The following is a 24,057-nucleotide window of genomic DNA, read 5'->3' as shown; positions in this document are numbered from 1 at the left end:
AGCCTTGCTAACCATTTGCCTCTCAAGACCAGCCCGTGAAGGTTTCCTGGGTGGTTGGTTTGTGGTTTTTACCATTGCAATTTAGTATCTGGATCTTAATTCAACCTCTCCATCTCCCTCCCCTGCCCCATCAGTGGTCACGAAGGCAGGCAACTGGGGCCTCTGTGTCCTTCAGAAGCTGTTGTGGAGGTCTGGGGAGCTACCCCAGGGTTGCAGCTGGCCTGGAGAAACAGGTCCACAGCCCTTTGGGTCAGTCTTAATGGTGGTCCTCACGACAGAGGGACTTCTGAAGGCTTGAGACAGTGCCAGAGAGTCAGAGGGGTGGAACACACAATATCTGCACACACAGGCATGGCTTCTAGCAGATCCTTTGAGAGAGCTGCACATGGCTCAGCTCCTCGGTTGATTTTTGAGGCCCCCCCTGCTCCCCCACCTCTTCCTTCTGCTCCCCTGGCAGGTGAGCATGCCGGAAACCACATGAGGGGAGGAAGACAGAGTTTCCAGTGCTCTAGTCAGGGGTGTTGTTATGGTTTGTGTGTGTGTGTGGTTTTTTTTTCCGCAAAGGCAATGGTTTGGGTCACCAGAGCTATTTTAAGATAGATTTTGCAAGTATCTTCTAGAAAGGGTATTTCCTTGAGGCAGTGTTACAGCACCATCTGGTGGGGTCCCAACCAACCTCCAGGAGAGCAGGCCAGGGGTTGCAAATGGTGTTAATGAAGGGGCTACTCAGAGCCCAGAGTGCAGTGGGAGGGGGTTGGGGGCCCTGCCTGCCTCCTGCCAGCAGGAACCTCGGTGGGAGCAGAGGTGAGGTTTTGTCCCTGTTCACAGTGCACTGGCCCTTGGCAAGAGCTCTCAGAGAGCTGAATATTCATTGAAAGCACCGCTGCTGCCATGCTGCGAACTGACCTGGGCCTTGTTTGCTTCATGTGATATTAAGCGTTGCCCTGTGACTGCATTGCAGCTGACATGCTGGTACCCCGAGATCTAATTGCCTATATACGGGACAGACTCCACTGCTATGTAAACCCCACAAACATGGTGAAGAAGCATGTGGGGCAGCTTTAGACCCAAAAGTCCAAGGCAGCACTGGCTGCTACCTAACACCGGAGCTTCTTCCCTGTGAGTACAAGCATAAACCACTCTCACCACACCCTTTTGCCACATACAGCTATTACTGTTGTTCAGGTAGTATAGACAAATAGAGGGTAGGAAAGTGCACAGTTCAGGTTTGCAAGGTCTTAGCTGAGCTAAGTAAATTCACTCATAGTTTGCAAGGAGTTTGCTCAGAAATCTGGGGTCTCAAACGTTACATACTGAGTATCATCCATTCTCACTGGGGAATACAGCACAGTGCGATCATTTTGATGTTCAAGGATGAGAGGTATGAGCTACTGGACTAAAAGAAGTTCAGGAGAGTATATACAATAAGCAGATGTGGATTCTAGACCATCGAACTGGGAAAAGGTAAAGCAAATTGAAACAAAGAGAGGGCAGGTGGGCAGAAAGCTTGCAGCAAGCATTTTGGCAAACCTGGAAGACCAGTCTATATGATCAGCAGTGTTCTTGAACAGGGCTAGAAATAGGTTGCGACAATTTGAAGGAAAAGAATGAGGAAGCTTTTTAAACATGTAAGAAAACTTGTTTTTTTGAGCACATCGCTTTTCAGTTAGGCATTCACAGGAACTGGCAGTGATGCAAAGAACATGGCAACAGCCATGTGTGTAAGAACAGCAGAGCTGCTTGCATATACCTTTTGCTAAAGATCCAATGTGATCTGAAGCTTTACTGGGAAAAAGACATAGAAGGAAAAAAGCCAAGTGCAATCAAAACCCAACACTTCAGGCTGAAGCACTAGATGCTGTGTTTAATTCCAGCTCTGGTAAATTCCATCTTTGGCTGGGGGCATGGAATGGCTGGGCTGTCTAGAGAGGCCAGATACTGATTCTCTGGTGGTCAGTACCAGCAGAAGGACAGACTGCTGCCCCTTTTGGAGAGCTCTGGCTAGTGGCTGGAATGCTGCTGGCCTGGACTCCTGATGTCCAGAGGCAGTTAGGAAAATCCCAACTGTGGGGCCCAGACCCACAGTCCCATTCACTGAGTCTGAGGAATAGTTATTTCACCTGCAGATGTGAAATGCAAAGATTTCATCCAGTTTCCTTTCTTTCCCTATATATCTTTTCCTTACTTCCCTTTCCTGTCATTGCAGTGCCAGCATCTGCTGCAACACCTCCACCCTACCTCCAACTAAAATCTGGCTCAAATGTTAGTATGAGTTTGGTGTACCTCTGCATTCAAGACCCTACAGTGGAAGCATTTTCAGATTTTAATGACTTCATCTATACCAATGGGTGCTCACTTCCTTTACAAGTGTGACCTGCTATGTCTTACCTCCGTGAACCATGAAGTAATATCCGCGGACCTCCGAGATGCAAGGAGAAATCAGCTGCCTTAGAACACCAGAAAGCTGGCTGTTGGGTAAAGCAAATCCAGTGTGGATGTAGGATCCTGCTGAGCCTGATCACGGGGTCTCTAGTGATGTATCACACCCACATACACAAATACAGAGCAATTCGTGGTCTGAAATGAAACATCCACTCTAAGCATATTGATTTGGATCTTTCCAGCTCAACCTAAATGCCCACAGAGTGCAACAGTTTTCTAGAGTGAAAAGGGAGAGAACAGGGAGAGAAGACATTCATCCCTGGTTACAGGAAAAAGCCATTACACAACACAAAAGTATCATTCATTACCGGTGAAACTGTCTTTTATTTTAAGTCCTTCGTTAATCTTGAAGAGCAGGTTTTACCATACACTCTTCTGCTCTCCCCCATCACTCCCTTTCACTGAATTTCACTGAATTTCCCTTATGGTCCTAGACCCAGCAAATCAATAGTAGTTATTGTCCTTTGAACATCTTGAGAATATGCAGACATACAGAGCTGCCATTAGCTAGTATTTCACTACAGCATATAATTTGGCCTTGTTTCTAACCCAGGCCCCCAGCCTGTTAACCCTTGCACTTTCCTCTTGGTGCTGACTCTGTCCAAGGCTTGAATGGCTCCCTTATGTGGAGTCAGTGTTTCTGCTGTATCCCCTCCTTTAAGATGCATAAGATGCATAGAGCACTCTGCGCTGCTCCCCCAGCTATAGCCCTCTGCCAGGCATAACTGTTAGCTAATCAGCGATATTGTCCTAGTAAATCACCCCCAGGGTGAAAGGCTAACAACTCTGCAGGTTTGCAAAGAGAGGGGGTGGCGGGGTAACTGATTGCAGGGCTGGTAAAATGGGAAACATGCCCCCAGGTACTGTGCACACAGTGCATTTAGTCTTCCAGCAAACAATGGCTAAGGAGGGGGAATGAAGGAAACAGACTCGAAGTTACATGCTTCCAAAACCCTTGTACGAAAACTAAAGCCACTTGGGAATTGTTCAGGACTCAGCTGTATGATCAGGGTGAAGCAGGAGAAGCAGGCAGAGCTGAGAACTTCCCACCTCAGAACTCATCATCCTTGACCCTCTCCACTAGAGCAATGGAAGAGCACTGCGGGTACAGATCCCGGGGCATTTCCTCCTGCCCGGAAGCACACTGCTACTTCACCTCGTTTTTGAAAGAGAAACTTTTCCTTATCTGAGAGGAACCAAACCCCTTCCGAGCCCGTTTCATGGCTCCACAGGCACCTACAGCCACTAGATGGCACGAGTCAGAGCCCAGCCCCTGAGGAATCCCAGCCTTCCTACGGGCACCTTCCTCCTCCTCACCTCCTTCTTTTGACACCACAGGTCAGCAACCCCATCACTTGCTTTAATTTTCTCCTCTGTAAAGCAGAGATGTGGCCAAGTATAATACAGTTTATTGTCACAAACTGCTGGGATACCCGTGGATGGAGAGCCCTGTGTTAAATTGACAAAAATGTAATTAGTAATAAAGAAGTGTCATTTGTATTGTCTTATGTCACCTCCATTTGCTGAGGAGAAATGTGTGCAAACCGCTCTTCAAGGCTCAGGTTGGCAGAGTAAGGGGAGGAGTAACAACACATTTACTTGTAGATGCATCATGACTTCAGCGCTTTGTTCCTTCAGCTTTGCAGGGCCGGGAGCAGAAGCTTTCTGCCAGTTGGAAGAGATGATTCCCAGCTTTCTCATGGAAAGTGTCAGATGTTGGAACATGCTGCCTGTAAAAGGTATGACTTTAATACATTAAAGAAGTCTATTTACGGTTATTTTAAAGTGGAGCTTACATTCCTGGGCTCTGTAAAGTTGGAACTAGGGCACCTGATATGGACAAATAATTTGTTCCAACGCAGTCTAAAGATGTTCTATTTTTAAAATAATCTGGTTTCTGAAATACATTAATAGTTCAGCCAACTTTCTGACTATAATCTGTTCCCTAAAGAGTCTACCAAGCAAGTCTATGTCTATCAAGATGCCTACCTGACTTACAGATACTATCTTCTCACAGGAGCACAGGTCCAACTTCAGTTTTCTTTAGACCCTTCACTCCTCAGCGAACACCAAATATTTTTAAACAAAACAAACAAGCACACCTTCCCCAATTTATCTCACAATCACCATGCTGGAGGAAACCTCTAAATTTGAACTGTTGTCATGACTATAAAGGTTGTATTCCTTCCTGTGGTCTATCTATACAAGTCTTTGACACCGAAACTGCCACCTGTCAAAACTTAAACTCCCCTCTTGTCCTGTTTTTTCCCTTCTTGGCTTCTATTTACCTCAGTCCTTCTTCTTCCTTCTCAAGGCTTTTCCACACTTGCTGACCACCAAGCAAGCATTTTATTCAGGCTGCTGAGCTGCCTTTTTAACCCCTCTAGCACCAACTCATATGCCTAAAACTACAAATTCCAGATTGGGTTTGCTCCAAGATGAGGTCAGACACAACCAACTTAAGAGTGGCACAAAGCATTAGTTGTCAAAGCAATTAATTAAGTGTACACAGTTGTAGCTCATTTTACAATGTCAGGTAAGGTCAAAACTTTGAATGCCAATGAAAAATGTAGCTTTCATTTCCAACTCTACTGTGAACCAAACAGCACTGTGCTGCTCTGAAACCTGCTCAAAATTGTTAGGACTTCCTGATATGATAGGCAAAAAAATCCAGTCTGCTATTCATAGTTTGTCCTCTAAGTAAAAATAATAATAAAAAAAAATAATGTGGTGACACAGCAGGAAATGGGGCGGGGAGTGGGGGGGCAGGAATCAGATCACCCTTCTGCCTTCTCCCTCACATACATTTTAGGGCATTAAGCTTTTTTGACATGGAAAAAGCCATGGAAAAGAGTCACACGCACAATAAAAATTTGGGCTTCAAAATCCATTATTTCTACAGGCATCTAAATTAATATACCAAAAGAAACAACTAAGAGCTGAGTAACCAGGGACTCAACTTCTCCTTTAAGGAAACTGTTTTTAGCTGCTAAAGATTCCTATCCTTGCCCTTCAAATAAATATTGAGAAAGCTGCCAAGTTCACATCTACCATAAACAGATCTTTCCCTAGAGAAAGACCAGATTTGATATTCTTAGTATTTCAAAAGCTCACCTTTTCCTCACCTAAACACCTTTGTGTATCTTAAGGGAACAAAGAGCCACTGCTTGCCACCTTGAGAAACATATAAGAAAATTAGCGAGAGGTCTATTTCCATCACGTCACATTGCACGGGTAACACCACCCTACAATCTGCAGTCCTCGGTTACCTGTTGCTACATTTAGAAACCAGTACTATAGTTTACTTGGATGCAGCTGTGCTGGCAAAGATGTTTAAACCACTACTACGCCAGCACAGAAAAGAAATACTGTCATAGGTGTTTCTACACTGAACCACTATCGCTTCAATCATACCATTTAAAATAAGTTAAAAAAAAAAAAAAGTACTTCTAACCAGTATTAATAGCAACACAAATCTATGGGTAGACCAGGCTTTAGGTTCAGAAATAAGCTGTATGCATTTATGGCTGCAATCACAACAATTATAAGCTTGCTTATAACCTCAAGGTATTTGGGGGGGGGTGGGAAGGAGAGGCTGGTTCTTTGGTCTATATTCATCTTACTCATGCCACTGCTGATTGAATCAACAAAAAATTATGGAAGGGAAATGACGTACAATAAAGAATCCATAATTAATAAAATTCACAAGATCTACATTAGCTCTATATTTAAACTATTTGCAAGGCAAGCATGCTGTGGTCAGAAGCATTCAAGGTCTCTGATATTGCACTTGCCAATTTCAAAGGTCCTAGGTATGCAGTGGACGTCCTTGGGAGTATTTTTGGTAGTGTAACAAATTTACCAAAGCAAGCTAGGCTGGCATTTAACACAGCTAAGCATACCCCAGCTTTCCCAACAGTCTGCTAAGATTCCTCTGCAAAGCTATTCCTGTTTGTTCCTGGTGTTCTTTCTAAATTGCCAGCATACTCAGATCACACCAAGCCATACATGCAAATAACATGATTATCAGTAATTTGTTCTAGAAAAGGTGTCAGCCTTGAAGTAGTGTGGGCAATATACGAATTTCTGGAACAGTATTTCCAGTGACAAATGATTTCACCTATAGGAAGATTCCAACACCTATAGCATTTGGTTGCTGGTTCTTCTGTTGAGCTGGTGGACAAGGAAGTGTCACACAAATCTTCTGCAAGGACCAGGGAAAGATTACTATCTGCCATCCGTGCAAACAGCCACCGATGGCCGTGAGAGTTAATCCTCTCCTATCCTCCTACTAGTCAGCATCTGGTTACTTACGTGTCATAACTGGTTTCTAGTTTACATTTTGCTTGCTTCCATATGGGTACACCTTCACATAAATCTTGTGATCATGTTTGCAAGACTGTACGAAGTGAACAACAGCAACAGTAACATTATGAAACAAAACTGCAAAGTAAGCCAGAAAAAGGTTTTATTTTATTAGGAATGGTACATTTAAACACGTGTAAGACTTTGGGATTAATTTACATATTTTTCCAAAAATGTTTCCCTTCTTTAACAATACAGAAGTTAAAAAAATGTAATTCCAATTATAAGAACAAACAGTATTTGCAGTGGAAATTTCTATTAATTAAAACAACTGTGCATTCAGGAGATTTAAAGAAATTATGCTCTTTATGCTTTAATATGATTAATGTTTCCTGTCACAACTGACTACACTTTTCCTGGGAATTTTGCTGCTGTGATTACTAAAATAACCTTCCTTTCCATCAAGACTATTGCTAGTCATACACGCATTATTCAGTATCATACTTTTGGGTATGAAAGCTATGTCACTTTTATGAACATCAAAAACATGGACATGCATATTGACATTTCTGTGCAGTTTTATGGAGTCACCTGTCAAATAAGGCCTCTACATACAATACCACATACTAGTGAATTACTGGAAAATTAGTATAATGGATTCCCAATAATCCTGACATCTGGATGGTACATCTCATTTTAACAGAAAATTCCAGCTTTCATTACTGGTTAACATTGTATTGATTCACTATCCAAATGAGCAATATTCAACTGACCAATGTGTATTCCTGAAAGTCTGTTGCAAATTAAGCATATTATCAAGGTCATTTAAAGCTGGAACTTAAAACAGCCTGTTAAGCCAAGCAAAGGGGAAAAAAAAAAGTGAACTCGAAATTTAGCTGGTCCATTCATTCTCACACAGAAAAGTAGCCACAGAACCTTAAAGGAATAAAATCTATACTTCCTTTTCTCAGGGACTTAATACCAAGGACAAAAGCTAACATAGTATTTTGGAAGTCAAAGGCCTTGGAGGTGGAGGGGAAAGTAGGGGCAAGAGAGGGAGAAAGCAGCGTATTGTCTCATCCCATTACCTCAGCATTATGTGTACGTAATATATCTATGATAGAAATGTTTACTAATAGCAGGGAAAAAACACAAAAAAAGACTTCCCACTCCAGACTTCGCTGAAAGGAGAAAGCTGACAGCCCCTCCTCTCAGAGATGGCCTATTTGATGACAGGCACTTTGGCAATGTAAGAGGAGGTTACCCTTTCATCATGTTAACTCTTCCCCTCCCACTTCTCATGTATAATTTGTCTCAAGTCTTCAAGAAACTTGAATCAAATTAAATGCATTAATACATCTCTAAGAGCAGGTTAACTACGGCTATGAGCAGAGCTCGACCTAGAACGAGATTTTCTTTTAGAAGAAGAGGGAGATGGGGAAGAAGCTATTAAGCTGGAGCGGTGGCTTTTCTGGGAGTAACTCTTTTTAGGTGTACGACTGCGAGAACGAGACCGGGATCGAGATCGGGACCGGGACCGGGATCGAGAGCGAGACCTGGACCTGGACCTTGATCGTGACCTGGACCTGGACCGGCTGTCCGATCTGGAAGATCCTGTAGACCTGGACCTGCTGCGAGATCTTGAGTAACTCCTTGATCGAGATCTGCTTCTAGAGAAACACAATTAAAAGCTGTAGTCTCACCTCCTACTAAATTAAAAAAACTCAATTTAAACACTCAACTACTTTGTATGCACAGCACGTCCATCTGAATGCACGATGAACAGCATTCAGTTATTTCAGAATACTGCTGGATTTCTGTTATGCTCCATCATATCTTGTTGGGCCAAGGAGAGCAGGAACTGCTAGCCTTGACATTCTCCACTAGCTTGGCAAAATAGGACTTACCTAATAAAATATGCCCACCTCAGTAGCAGACAAAAAAATTTTTAGCCAAATTTTTAGTCAAGAAAAGCACACAAATGAAAATTCATACCAGTTGTATTTATTCTCTCTAGAAACATGTAAATTAGTTAGGGTTTCTTTCAAGATGCTACAAATGTCTCTAAAGGCATGGAACACCAGTACGCTTTAAGGCCTGAGAGTTTAATGCCTTCTCTAGTTCTCTATCCCTTTTTTCATGAAAAGAAATTGATTTATTTTTAAGAGAGACAATGAAAGAGCTACAGCTAACATGTTTTTTTTTAATGACTAAATGGCAGAACTGCTTTGGGAATAACGCAAGCAAGCTGTTTTTATTTTATTCTCATAAAAAGGCTGGCTTCCACAGCTATTTGAGAGACATTTCACAGGACTGTGAAGCACTTTTCTATTAAATTAAAATTATTTTAATGCCGAAATTCCGATTTTTTCAAAAAAAGTCCTTTCATTTAGCTATAAAGTTATATCTTTACAAAAAAAATTATTCTTGCTGTCATTCAACAGTGTTCTATATGCCTTATTTTCAGCAAGTTAGTTCTTATCTAAATCTGTTTACACTGCTAGAAAGTAGTTCTGTGCTGTGATATTTAGCTTGGGGCCAAAGAATTAGATAATAAAACTTTGGCATCGATACTACCCAAATCCATGCCCTCAGCAAAATTTTATCGATCAGGTGACATACCTATGCCTTCTGTGATCTTCAGTCAGTTTAATTCTGCGTCCATTCAGCTCAGTGCCATCCAATTTTTCCAGTGCGCTCTTCATATCACTGTAAGATGCAAATTCCACAACCCTGTGTACCATCAGGAACGACAAAAAAACAAGTTTCAGAGAAACTGAAAAAGCAAGGAGAACAAGCTTGTGCCTTTTCAATCTGCTGATTCGCAGCTTCATGCTTTATCTTCCAAAAGCTAATTTTTAACTTGGTTAACAGGAAAACATGACACTAACAGTCCTAGCCATCCATACCTTTCACATTTTCTTAAACCTTCCCAAAACTCTCGTCTGCAACGAGATGGAAAAAATCCAGGAAGTTTTTTTGGTGCACAAAACTGCACCAGCTGAGGAAATATCTTCTAGTCCTCTGCTAAATTGCATTCTAAAGCTGTCCAAGAAACAAAATAAACTTGCAGACTCTCCTGCCCTATTTAGATTTTTAACAATGAATAGAAAAATCCTGTCTTTGTTTTTTTAATCTGTTTTCCCCTCAAAAAAAGTCTAAAGTTATATTTGCTTGCAGTGGCCCTAGAACACTGTTTGGCCAGCACAGATGCTCCATTCATAATTCCCTCTCTCCTGCTTTATTGTCCAGGACCTTTGTCGTCTGCGGAATTAAGAATGGAGAGCAGGCAGGTAGGTATTCCCTATGGAGACTGATTATATGTTCATTTCCCATGACTTTGTCTGTTGAACCAGTGCAAAGAAGCCACGGACAGGAATTATTCTAGCCTCAGAAGTCAAAATTAGATCATAAATTATTATACATAAATAACTCTAAGTTCAAGACAGCAGAACCCAACTGTGGAAAGGTTTTCCCCCTTCTACTTGCATCTAAGCTGCACCACAGATTTATGTTTCATTTCTTTTTGTATTAAAAGGATAATCTTGCCTTTAACAGTTTCAGTTATCATACAGATTTGGACCCAAAATTAACTTACCCTTCGTTCCTGTTGTTTCTGTGTGCATCCACATAGGTGACCTCCCCTGCCTTTCTCATTACATCTTTCAAGTCCTGCAGCAAAAGTTAACATTTTAGCCTTAAAAAGGACATGAACGACTCAGCTAGCAGTAGGTAATACCCACTAAAGCTTTCTCTGCTAAAACTGCTTAATGTTTTTATATTTTTCTATAAATATATGTAATTTAGAAAAAAGTTTCTGAAACTCATCCTATGTAATAGCAGCTGCATATAGAAAGAATCCCTCACTTTTAAAACAACAGTGAGTAAAATACTGCTTTTAAAATAATCCTGCATCCCCAAACCAGCTGTTATGAAAACACTGAAAATACATATACACTGAAATCATAACTATAATAGATGAAAAGCAACGCAGTATTAAATGGAAATTTTCATCACTGACTATAAGCATTACCACCCCAATTAAATACCAATCCAATATATGTAGACAAACTCATTCCATGTGCTCACCTCCCCCAACTTCACAGCAAAATTAAAAGCAAATAGGTGTAATTACTCTATATCTAATAACTTTACATGGGAAAAAATTTTCTTATATTTCACTTGAATATCTGTCACACTACAGTGCCACGTCAATAGACACCCTTGTATTTAACTTAATAGAGGCTAAACACGCAGACACTGTAAAATTACTTGCTCAGCAACAGGATAAAGTACAAACAAATAATATAAAAGGTCACTAAAATGCTAAACATTTGTGTAAGTTAAAGCAGTACTTTTACCAAACAGTATCTGGTATTTTATAATCCCAGACTACTTACCGCAACATGCCACAAGTGGCAGATGATAAAAGAAGGTACCTTAAGCAAAGAGTTGCTTGTCCAATACCTAGCTGGCCAAGAGGAACTCTCTTACATGAGAAAGGCAGAGTGATGGCTCATAGCAATATGCTTCACGGAGGTACCAGAGGCCCTGAAAGCACTGGACATAGTCTCCAGAAGTGGCTAAAGAACCCGAGGATGATCTGTGCTAGCCAATCGAGATCAAACCCAGGCAAACCAAGATCTAGATCGCCAAAAAACAGGAGTGTCATAGGAACCAAAAGGAAAATTCAGAACAGGCCAAACCCTAGAATTTCAGCCACTAGAAAACCCCCAAATCTTTGGTTCTTTTTCCTCCACACAAGAAAAATAAGGGTTAACCAAATCAAGGTTGTTAGAAGAGGTTCAAAATGCACTTGGTTAGAAATATGCTTAAGAAAGTAAAGACTACAAAACAAAAAGCCAAGAAAAACTTTAGAACATTTGCCACAGAATATAAGACGACTTAGTTTTATCTAATGTTTTAGTTAATCATTAATCTAATTATCTAATGTTTTAATTAAAATTCAGTATTTATTCTAAAAACTGGCATATGCAAACTCATAGGTATTTTCCTTGTTTCACATGTGTTTAACACAAAGAAACTTTAACAGCAAATGAAAAATGTGCCCTACAGCACCATTAAGAATAATACTTCAACTTCAGTATGTTAATCCCAATTCAGGATGAAGAACAAAATTTTGGCTCTGCTTAAGTCAATGAGAGCTTAACCAGACCAGGACCGTTAAGTCAAAAGGAAGTTACTTGCCACACTATACTAAGTATCATCATCATGAAATATCATTTGTGATAGCAATGCCATCATTATTAAGATGGCAACATTATTGCTCAAAAGAGAGTAAGTGTGCACATGTAATACAATAGGAAAAATGTATATTAAAAATTATATCTTGATGTAACACAGATCTACTTTCCCAACTGCTTGAAATTTCAATGATACTGAAGAACTAATTAGGGCGGTTGGAAAGCTCTGAACATGCAGAAATATGTTTGCTAAAATAAGGAGAATCCTGACAGTTCTGTTAACAATATAGTCAACAATTTAAGGAAACTGATCTCAATACAAATTTTATTTTTGGTGAAGGTTTTGCATTTTTTTGTTGTTGTTGTCATTTTTTTTACTGAAATATCTCAACACAATAACTTTTAAAGGAGCCAGAAGTTCTCAAAACATGAGGATCTGCACACACAAAGATGAAATTATGCATGCCAGTTTTAAAGCAAGGTTCCATGTTGATTGTGCTTGCTAGAAGCTCAGGGATTAGAAAGGAAGAATAATGCCACTACTGTTAATGTGTTAGACATTTTAATCTGTTGTGTAAGCAGCATAGTTAAAAGAAGTTAAAACACTATAGTCAGTACAGCTTCAAAACTAAAGGAGGCTTGCATATGGGTTTTAGCTTCAAACAATTTCTATTTATGCAGGTATCAAGAAGTAAAGTCTCTTATGCTAACTTAGCACATATTTAAGACAGTCATTAAAACATTGAATTAGTCCTAAAGATTCATCAGTATGAAATCTGAATTGGGTGGGCTTCAATCCAAAACAGCAAGTACACATAAAGCCATTATAAATATTTACAAGTTAAAAAAAAGTTACAGACGTTATTTTTTTTTTTCAAATTATGAATTTAACCGCATTATAAGATTTACTCTCCTTAATACTCCATTCTTGCTTACTTCTCTGGTCCCTACTGTAATTTCCAAGCGCTGTGTTTTAAAGCGATCTCTCCATATACATAATTGCATAGCATACCCAGAAGATAGATTAAATCCACTTGCTCATCGCATCAGCTCAGAACTTGTTTTTTCAGTTATTCAATAATTAATACAACCCTACAATTATGAACCTTTTGAACCTGTCATGCAGAAGATAAACAAACCTAGTTCAACCGTTTATCTGCATGGATTGTACCCAAGCCCTTATGAAACACATGAGCGGAGCTCCAGGCAAGCCAAACAGCCCCCTCATGCGGATTTAGCTGCAAAACCAACGCTTTGAACATTCAGCGTGTTCTACTGCATCTTTCAGTACAGTAATTAAAGTCTCTTTATTCAAAGAATATAAAGGTTAATGAACACGACTAAACTCCACTATTCACTCACATTTTGTAAATAGCATCTGTTGCTATGCCCTTAAAAAGTAAATTTTCTACAGACTGTATACTATGTAGAATACAACCAAAGGAACTGATTATGTAATTATTCTGTTAAAAGCCAGATAAAATCAGCAAAACATTAGCAAGAGGTGAAAAAAAATAAATAAAAAAAGTGGCAAGAAAACATCAAAATACAATTACTGAAAGTTTGAGGTTTTTAAAAAAATATCTAAAGTAAGCATATTTTACACAGTAGCTTTCTTAAGATTCCCTTTATTAATGAAATATTACCAGTCTTTCCAATCATGCATTGTGTCACAAAAGTATTTTGCCAAACATAAGAAATCAAAACAAAGGCATGCACTTCCAGGTGTAACAATACAAAAGGATGATGCTGTCTGAATGGATGCTATGCTTCAATAATTTAGAAACAATCTAGGGTCTTCAGAAGTTTCATCAGCTGGTAAACACAAGTAAGCAAGAATCAGTTCCCAACTACAAAATCTAGTTATAGAATTATTTGCACAGCTGTGAAACCAAACATTTCTTTAGGTGTTTGAATGCTAGTTTTTAGCAATCACTGAAGCTTTTTTGCTTAGTTTTTATTCAGGTTAAATACTTATGATGGCTTTATTAAGAAATTAGGCTGAGAGCAGTCTACTTACAGGGTAGGGAAATAAGGTGTAAAAACACAAAGACAAGATGTTAACTCACCTGCCAGCTAATACGGGATGAAAGGTTCTCAACTATGATCCTGTGTTCAGTACGAACAGGAGGTCCATACCGGCTACAAGAGTTCATAGGGGAAAAAAAAAAAAAAAAGGAAAAAGTCTCCAGTGTAAGGAATTTAGAATTTAAGAAAGATGATGTTTTCTATAGTTTGCTGAGAGATTTAAGTATTTTCCTTGTTGCTGGACTGCAGATTTGATTCTCCCTAGTCAAAAATATATTTAAGAGTCCACTAAGTCCACTACATGAAGGCAGCTGCTACAAGGGGGTTAGAAAGGATTTTGATGAAGAACTTTATATCAAGGCAGTCAATATAGCTGCCATTTTTTCTAGATACACTGAAACAAGTGCCTAGGAGAATGAAAAAAAATGTAAAGAGAATTAGTTTAATTCTGGTATTTGATAGGCTTGGCTCACACATACAGTTTTGGAGGATATTCATGGAAGGGGCAATTTTTACAATTTTTTTTTAGTTGGTAGGATAAATTCTGCTTCATGTCAGAGAGATGGAAGGCACAATTTAAAGGCATCTCAATTCATGCTTCTAAATTCCAAATAACTTGTTAATATTTATAAATGCCACCACAACCTATATTAGATATTTTTGTGGGTAGAAATATTCTTATTTTAATAAAATGAGAGCTAGATAACTGGTTGCCCTGAAATAACTGTGGCAATTTACAGTTCCTGAACAAAACCCATTTTTTTCACTTCACCAAAAATTAAAGCCTCTCTAAAAATGAAAATGTGGCTTAAAAACGTTCATACAGAAAAGTAAGACATCTGGAAAGAATACTGCCCTTGCAGGTCATTTCTGTTCTCAATCCTTGTTACCCTGAATCCAAGTGGATCTGAAAACTACAGAAAAAGGTATGCCAGCCTTTTAAAAAGTAATGCAGGATTCTAACTATGGCACTACTTTGTATTACTACGGAAAGATTCAAGAATCAAGAACACTGATCTTAAGAGAAAATTATTCTCATCATCTCCTCCCATAGAAACATAATCCTAAATTGTGTGTATTGATTTGTACACTGAAGCATAGGCAATTTCATTTCAGTGCATACCTCAAAGTGTCCCAATTTTTTTCAGAACATCCAGATCTTCCAGGCATTTAAACAGAGGTCCCAGAGTCCCAAAACAGGCAGGCTCAGTCTCATTTTTCCATTATTGCAAACGGCAGTCTCTTCCTGTCTGGCATCGGCAGTCTGACGTCATGAACATGACTACAACGTCAGATGCCCACGACCTTCAATCACACTTCCTACTTTAAAAGTCCACTTTTAGCCTGGACCTCGGACCAATTATACCGCATCAAGGTTACTGCCACTAAAGAAAAAATAATCTAATTAGCATACTTGCATATGCAAATTAGATGTTCCAGACAGTGGTTTGTAACTGGCAGCAATTCTGACTTTGAAACAAATGCAGAGGTTTATGTCAGTTAAGTCTTTGTCTTTCTTCCAAACTGTATTCTGAATAGGCCATGGCTATAAATGTCCCTACAGAGTAAATTATTCCATACATATTTACATCACACAGGTAGATGTACAACGCATAGTACAAAGACACAATGTGTAGTTGTTTAGTGGAATATATGCAAATCTGCAGAACTTTCACAAACTCCACCAAGTTGGCGCAACATTCACCACTCAAATCAATGAAAGTGAACACCTCCACAAATACTGCGTGTCCACTACAGGTATTCTAGAGATGAGCTACGTCCTGTTTTTCAGATTCCAGCATCAGACAGAGGCTCTCCTTCTGCAAGGCACCTGCTTGGTCAGCAAACTTAGTCAATTGGTATTTAAACACTTCTGCACATGCTAGTGTCTTGTGCCCTAGCAGTGTTTCTCCAATACAGTTCCTTTTGTATTGGAGAAATCCTTTTTGTATTCCTTTTGTATTTCCTTTTGAAGAAAACATTTTTGTCACCATACAACTGGAAATGTGAAAGCTTGGTTAGAAAGTAAATACCTTGAACTACTGCTCTACAATAATTCTACATAGCCTGTAAGTTCAGTTTAATGACAAAAGGCTCAATAAAGAAGCTCTGGCATTTTTCTTGATTTTGTGTTGAAAACAGCCAATTCAACTGCACCATTACTCCTTCACATCATTTATACAACAGTAGGAAGCAAGACCAATGTAGTGCCTACAAGAAGGAGAGGGAGCATTTCACAACAGGTTTGTGAACTCTGTGAGTCAGTTAAAACTGCTTTAAAATCCACGTTCTCCCAGCCAGAGGAGGTAAACAACAGTAATGGACCTCCACGGTTTGAGAACATAAAGCTATACAAGGAAACAGAGCTGGATCCCTAACTCCAACCACAAGAAGAAAACAATATTTCAGTACAGTTCTGTAGTTATTCTGTTTGTAGGAAACAGAGACCAGACCACCTACCTAGATCCACTCTGTGACTGGTAATAACTGAACCGTTGTGGGAATCTGCCCCTTCCTCTTCGGGCTCGAGCATGCTCAATTGTAACCCTTATGATAGGAACAAAACAAAACAAATAAACAAAAATTAAAACAAAACACAAACTTGAAGTATTTGACATTGACTTAAATCTTTTGCAACTGGAAGCACGTGCACAAACAAGAATTATCTTGCCCTTGCAAGCAATGATTTATAACACAGTCACTGGCATTTCTTAAAGAGCCAGAACCATGGTATTCTCTTGCCTCATTCATCTCCCTCAGACTTTAATGAAAATTGTCATGGGTCTGTAATTCAGACTGAAACAAATTTGCTCAACCAGAGCCCAAGATTAATCACAGAGGGAAAAGAGTACCAAAATAAGTAACAATAACCTAACGACCTAAACCCACTTGCACAATCAAAAAAAAATTACTGTAACATACAATGACTATAGTCCATGTTGTTGTAAACTGAAGGGCAACACTCCAACAAATAAATAAGTTCAATTCACTTTTATTCATATTTCTGGTGACAAGACCTTGAGTCAGATTTGAAGGAGAAATAAGTGCAAGTGGAGAACCAGTCAGCCCTGCTCCAAAACACCGCTCCCTTCAGTCCCCAACTATCTTTCCCTTATGTAAGACTTTAGCCAGGATCCCAATGATTCTCTTTATCTAGAGTTCTGAAAGGTGTATCCCACCACAGAGCCACAAGAAGCAGGTATCAGAGCACAAGCTAATGCACCGTATTTGAATGCAAAGCACTTTTGCTGTTAGTAAGTGAAATTATGATATCAAGCTTACCTTTCATCACACAACTCTTTACCATTTAATTCATAAATTGCATCATCAGCATCCCTGTGGTCTTCGAATTCCTAGAAAGAAAATAGGAATAAGAATGTATTTTTCCTCACAGTGCATTCAAACACCAGAAAACAGGTCTTCTTTATAAATTTTATAATTCTGCAGCAAGTATCAGCCAGAACTTTGAACAAGGAAGTGAATTCCTAATACATTTATGACTGAAAACCAAATGTTCCCATTCATGACCATTTCTTCTCCCTCCACGCCGCAAAATCCTTTTGCTTCCCTCAGTTGTTTCAGTATAACTATTTGCAGGACATATAAAATAAGCTAACTAAATGATCTGATTTATTACAGAAACTTTGTTGGTTTTTTTTGGGGGGCAGGGGGGGTGGTGGGGAAGGAGGAAATTACTTCAGTTTAAAACACAATCCTACATACAGGGAAATCCATGTAACAACCTGCAAACAAAAGCAGGAGAGCTGTGCACTCCCAAAAGCCTCTGAAGAGTTCTGGGGCTGATTCAGTTCTTACTGAATTGGCAACAAAAGAGTAAAGTAGAAAAAAAAGCCATTTCTGATTTTTTCGTGAACGAATTCAGCTCACTTGTTTGGCAAAAAGGTGCCTGTGTAAGAAGAGTAAGAAACATAAGCATCTCTTCAACATTGGCCACCTGTGGGTCTGGATCAGCTATAATATGCAACTCCGTATACTGTTGCAATGGAATCTGCTGCTTCGCTCTTGGCAGCAATGCTGCTTTAGTCAGCCCGAGTAGCCACTGCCCACTATCCAGCCCACTGGCTCTTGGCAAAGCTGTTTGTACAGCTCTGCAGGAAACTAGGTCAAGAAACCTATCCAGATGAAAAACAGCACACTTTGTGCAGAAGGTGGGGTGAAAAAAACTTATTTTTCAACTAGATCAGCTTCCCAGGTAGGTTCATTATGTGGCTGAACAACCATATGCAGCCAGGGGAGAAAGGAAAGGAAGAAAGCAGTGAGAACAAGCAGCTGGGTAGGGACTGCTTGAACCAACAGTGTGGATGGAGAAAAAAACACAACTGTGGAAATGCAGGTTGAGAGCAATGAACAACAGAGAAGAGGCTTCTCAAGTTGAGGAAAGCGTTTGCATAACTATAAACAGCTTTTCAGAAGCAATGCAGTGTTGCTTAAGCAATCTTACCCCTTCTGCACTGAAATCTCACTACTGAGTGAAATATCACACATCTTTGCATGATGATGCATAGACTATCTTGAGAAAATTCATTTAGGCCCAGCATTTAAGAATATCAATAGGTAGCACCTACAACTCCCATGATTTCAGCTAGTTTCTAACAAACTGAATGTCTGCAAGTCTATCTAGCTTTACCAACTAGCTCTAAAGCCTGAAGTTTGAAAACATTCTGCACTGAAATCTACAAAATTTAAGTAAATATAATTAATTTCAAAGATCAAGCAATGACTTCAATCAAGCACAAAGAAACATGCTTTTAACACTACAACAATGTTCAATCAAAATCACTTGGTTTTGTAAGAGGTTTTATAAATACAGATTTTAAATAACCAAAACCAAAGATGAACTGACAGCCCATCACAAGTGAGGTACCGCAAAGGATAATGCTATTCAATGTATTTATAAATGATCTGGATGACAGGGCCGAATGCACCCTCAACAGTTTTGTGGCTGACACTAAAGTGGGAGGAGAAATAGATATACCAGGACAAAAAAACACCACACAGAGAGACCTTGGTAGCTGAAAGATTAGGTCAAGAAGAATCTCAAGTTTTAACAAAGGATACATGTGAAGTCCTGCACCTGGGATAGAAAAATCCCAATCAGCAGAACAGACCAGGATCCGAGTGGCTGGAGTGTAGCTCTGCTGAAAAGGACGTGGAAATCCTTGTGGACAGTCAGCTAAGTGTGAGTCAGCAGTGTGGCCTTGCTGCAATGAAAGCAAACTGCCTCCTGGGTTGCCTCTGTAAGAGTAGCTTACTGGGCTGTACCCCGTAGGAGTACAGCCACAAGACTAAGGGATGTGATTATTCCACCCTATTTGGCATTTGTTTGGCCACGCCTGGAACACTGTGTCCAGTTTTGGTCCCTTCAGCTCAAGACAGACATTGAGAAATTGGAGCGGGACCAGCAGAGGGTTACCAAAACTGATCAGAAGGTAGGTGAAAAAAGAAAGGTTGAGAGCCATGTTTGGTCATCCTGAAGAAAAGGCAGCTCAAAGGGGATCTAGTCAGTCTTCCAAAACCTAAAATCACAGTTACAGAGCTGATGGAAGCGCTTTCCTCATGTGGGTGCACAGTGACGGGATGACAGGTAAAGGCGGGGAAAATTTTGTTCAGAGGTAAGGAAAAAATTCTTCATAACGAGAACAATTAGATTTTTTAGACAGTCATGGGACAATTATTCAAGCTTATTAGTGAGCTTTGAAAAGAAAATGCTTCTGCCCAGGAACTGGAGAAGAGAGGAAGGAAGGTTGGCTGACTCACATACAGGAGGCTGAACAGAAGTTGTTCCTGAATGAGTCAACAGCCCTGCCCAAGAGAAGAGCAATGCTCTGGGAAAGGTAATTGAGAAATAGCAGCAATTGGAAAGGACACGCTAAATAAACTCAGGCTCACGTCTAGATTGACCATTTACCTCCAGCAGGTATTTACCTACTGGCAGTCAACAAGAAGTAGATCATATTCCAGGGCAATCAGGAACTGGCACATGTAGGAGTCAAGAAATAATACTTGTATGAAACTGAAGTAGGCAAAACCTGTTTTTTTGTTCTTTTCCCATAGCTTCACCCAAGGGATTGATCTTGGCAGAACAAATGGTATATAAGCCTGCCTGCCATAGTGCAAGGGCAATATCAACCTTTCCAGTTTGGACTCAGTGCAGCAGAACAGCTAATTATCAGTTCTCAGGAGATAATAGTTAAGAAACAGGCTGATCCTGAGTCAACTTGGGAACGCGTAAAGCTGTAAAAATTTGGACAACAGTTTAGGAGTAGAGAGCTCTAGAAAGCACCGGTAGAAAACTAAGATCCAACAAACTGTATTTCATTTAATAGTCTGACAGACACATAGGCCCTGTGAACACATTTTAGTGGTGAATATGCCTAACTTTAGCTGCACAAGAATTCAAAGCTGTGCTACTTAAATCCAACAGCAAGTACCTATTACACTTGTTGTCTCAGCCAACTGCTTTGCTTTTATGTCGGGCTATTATTTAGAGATGTGACCAAGCAGACGAGAAGGAGTGAGAGAGGAACATAAGTCGCTCTGCATAAACTTTTCTTTAGGTCAAGACTTTGTCAAGTTTTGAAATGCCATTACAGGATATTTATAGTCATCAGAAATAAGGGATACAATTTAAATCCATGGAAGACTATGATTAGGCAATGTATTTAATGTAGCTAGAATACTATCAAGATTTTGAGCAAAACCTGGAAAAACCCAGTTAAAACTGTAATCCCAACATTTGAAAAGCAGTCTGAAATGTATAGTAATACTACCCATTTCCCATTAGAACTAATATTCTCTAGAGCATCTTGCTCTCCTTGACATGGGAAGGGAAGATGCTCTAGAGAATATTAATGTGGCTGGTACCTGCAAATAAGAGAAAGAAAAATAAGGTACTACTTACCACAAATCCAAAACCATTTTTTAGATGGATTTCTCGTATACGTCCATATCCTTTGAAGAATTTCTCCACATCCCGTTCCCGAGCACGTGAGCTTAAGTGTCCAACAAAGACACGGCAGCCACTCATCTTAAGGTTGATGCTAAGAAAGAGAACAGCACTGTTTAGCAGATCAACAAACTTAAAATAGGGTAATTAAGACCACTTTTACATCTCAGAAATCTTGGTTAAATAGGATTTGATTTTATTGTCCTCCTGGTATATAAGTTAAAAACTCAATTCTCTATAGCCAGAGAAGTGAGAAAATCCTGTCTTACTGCCTTCTATTGGAACCTAGACAGAACTCCCAGTTTGTCCTTTTTAGTCATATAATTTAAAGACTGCTTGTATTTGAAACAATGTTTTTGTTTGCTGTTACATTAATAAGGCTTTTGTACCGCAGAGCATGAAAAAACCCACTCTATAAACTCCAAGATGAATCTACTAGGCTAAGAGCTGTTAACAAAAAAAAGAACAAAAGTGTTATGCTAATCATTGGAATAACAACATAAAACGTTCTCAAACTTTTGCTTTCACCTGAAAGAATTGCTGCAATAAGTTACATTAACATGCAAAAGATAAAAGATAGTCATCAAATTATTTCGATTAGCACTAACCATAAAATACCTTATTTTAATAGTCTATTCAAGTTATGAAGAAGAAACATTTTGTTATTGGAAGATTTCAACAATGGCAAAAGCAAAGGCCATCTCAACTATTCAGATTTTTCAAACTATCTACTGATCCAGGATATAAAATCCGAGATATTTTATGGAAGCTCCATTGTTTACCCTATGTCACTTTTCCAGTTTATGTGATTTCAAAATTTTTAAGTTCCTGTCACTGGAAAATATTATTTATTTGGCTTACTCTGACAGCTTGCTGTCATACAAAAAACAAAGAATCCAGGCCCTGAGGAGTGGAAATACAATGTGATCTTATATTACAATACTGGGCTGTAAAGCAGACAGAGTAAACAGACAACATACCACAATAGCTGTTAAAGTAGTTCGAGACAACTTGGATGCAGTATTTTGAATTAGCATGATTTACCTTGTGTGTTAACACCCATTAGGTTTCTGCTGATTAACGTCTTTACTTGGGCTCACTGTGCCACCAGAGAAGTGCCAGAACTTTCGGAAGCAGGTTATAGGGCTTCTTATGGGCCGAGGGGTAGAAATGTGACAGCACGCACTTCGCACTTAGCCTAAACTGTCGCTGAACCACGACCTGAGGCGATAGCTATTTAATCGCTTTCACGTGAAAAGTTTTGTGCTTCCCCTACAAGAGCTTAAGCTGCCCTTTGTGACCGTTCCCTCCTTTGTGCTCACACTTGCATCTTTATGCCCACACGCAAATCCAGCTCAGAGGACTGATTCAGCTCCCTCGCAGAGTATCTAGTCTTCCAGCAGACTGTTTCCCCGAAGCACCCTTACCACACAAACACCGGCAAGGCCAGCAGCGAGTATTAAGGGAAAGCCAGGTCTTTGCAGAGGAAGGACAGACTTACATAACTATGTGCTTTAAAACACAGCAAGAACAGTCACTCTGGCAACAGCACTCATTTTTGGGAACAACATAGATTTGACAGATTAAAACGACTGCATAACTGCTGTCTGGAACTTTCAGTTCTTCGTTCTAGAAAAACAAAGTGGGGAAGAGAGAAGAATCGCAGATGGAAGCGAACATGGGGTGGATGGAACTGACTGCCGAACTGACTGCCTGAGAAACTCATAGATACAGCGGAGGACGTGCAAACCACCTGTCCATGAATGACTTAGTCAAAAATCAGGGAGCACAATGGATTTGAGATCTCTATCGACACCTGCAAGTCGCAGAGCTTCACACGTTGTTCCTAGCACAATGCCTTTGCTGACTAGTGGCTCACAGGAGCAAACACGCTGGCCTACAAGCACTCGGCAAGCACGGGGCCGCAGCGAAAGGCCATCTGCTCCTTCGCCTTTCTGAGCGAGTCGAGACGGGACGGGATTGCGCCAGACTCTCCGCCTCCCCAAGGCAGGAGGGCCCTCTCCATGGGTGCCCCCGTCACCGAGGCGTCGGCCCACCCAGCGGCGGTCGCCCCTCGCGGCTTTACGCTCACCTTCCAGCCCCGGCGGCTCCCAGCCATCCCTCCGAGCAAAACCGCCGGCATCAGCCCTCCCCTCCGCAAAGCCGCGATGCGGAGCCGCGTCCTCCTGCCGTCGGGCCTCCATTACCCACGGGCCGGCGTCCGCGCCCACGGCGCCAGCGAGGCCTTCCCAGCGCAGCTTCCTTCCCCTCAGCCCGGCGCCGCCACAAGAAAGGCCGGGCCCGTCCCCGCCCCACAGCAGGGCCCGGCTGCACGAAGCCCTGCTCGCAACTCGACGCCCGATCCCCTCCCCTCCTCTCCCTCCCCCCAGCCCTCCCGCCACCGAGCGAGCCGAGGAAGGGCGGCCGCTCACCGTAGCCGAGCGCTGAGTCCTGCGGGCCGTGAGGGAAACGGCTCTTCCCGGCGGCGGCAATGGCTGCCGTGTTCCGACCAGAAACCAACGCCGCCGCGCGCCCCCAACCGGCGCTGCGCAGCCGCCAACGCCCGACTACCACTCCCAGCGTGCCGCGCGGCAGCCCGGCCACGCCCCACGCCCCCGGGGCGGCCCCGTTGCACGCTGGGAGGTGTAGGCGCCGGGGGCGGGGCGCTGCGGGGGCTTTGGACGGGGGGGACGGGGTTTGCGGGGGAGTTTTGTGGGGATGAGGGGGCCCCAGGGGGGCGGCTTCTGGCCGGGAGGAGAGGGGTGCCGGAGGGGGCCGGCGGGCGGGCGCAGGCTGCGGCTCGGTCAGGGCGAGCGGCGAGGCTGGGGGCCGTTGGGTCGGGGGGAGGCCCAGGGGTCTCCTGCCACCACCAGGCCCACGCTGAGGGGTAGGAGGCCGCTGCCAGCCAGCGCCTGCCCTGGGGCACCCTGAAATCAGTCAGTCCCACGCCTTTACCTGTGGAGTGATGCTGTGCCGGTGTGTCCCTGCCAACCTGCTGCTGTGAACCTGCCATGCCACTCTGTGCCGAACTGCCCGTGACTTTTGACCAAGACATAGCAAAAAAGGTGGGTATCTGTACTGGTTAACAGGCGGAGGGACAAAGGCCCACGT

At 41.4% G+C, this 24,057-nt stretch overlaps 1 protein-coding gene across 1 annotated transcript; it reads right to left on the bottom strand.

Moving 5' to 3' along the window:
• Positions 1 to 6,894: 6,894 nt before the first annotated feature.
• Positions 6,895 to 23,484, bottom strand: LOC141465235 (serine/arginine-rich splicing factor 5-like). The gene is made up of 8 exons (XM_074148531.1): positions 23,379 to 23,484; positions 20,902 to 21,040; positions 17,262 to 17,332; positions 16,440 to 16,526; positions 14,021 to 14,093; positions 10,346 to 10,419; positions 9,370 to 9,480; positions 6,895 to 8,417 (listed from the first exon to the last, which is right to left on the bottom strand). Exons 2-8 carry the CDS (start codon positions 21,025 to 21,027, stop codon positions 8,120 to 8,122), a joined length of 840 nt encoding a protein of 279 aa, XP_074004632.1. The 5' UTR covers positions 21,028 to 21,040; positions 23,379 to 23,484; the 3' UTR covers positions 6,895 to 8,119.
• Between the last annotated feature and the right edge of the window lie 573 nt (positions 23,485 to 24,057).

Source organism: Numenius arquata, chromosome 6 (genome assembly GCF_964106895.1).
Source record: "Numenius arquata chromosome 6, bNumArq3.hap1.1, whole genome shotgun sequence".
In the NCBI taxonomy this organism is placed as follows: Eukaryota; Metazoa; Chordata; class Aves; order Charadriiformes; family Scolopacidae; genus Numenius; species Numenius arquata.
This window is presented reverse-complemented; position numbering and strand designations above follow the sequence as displayed.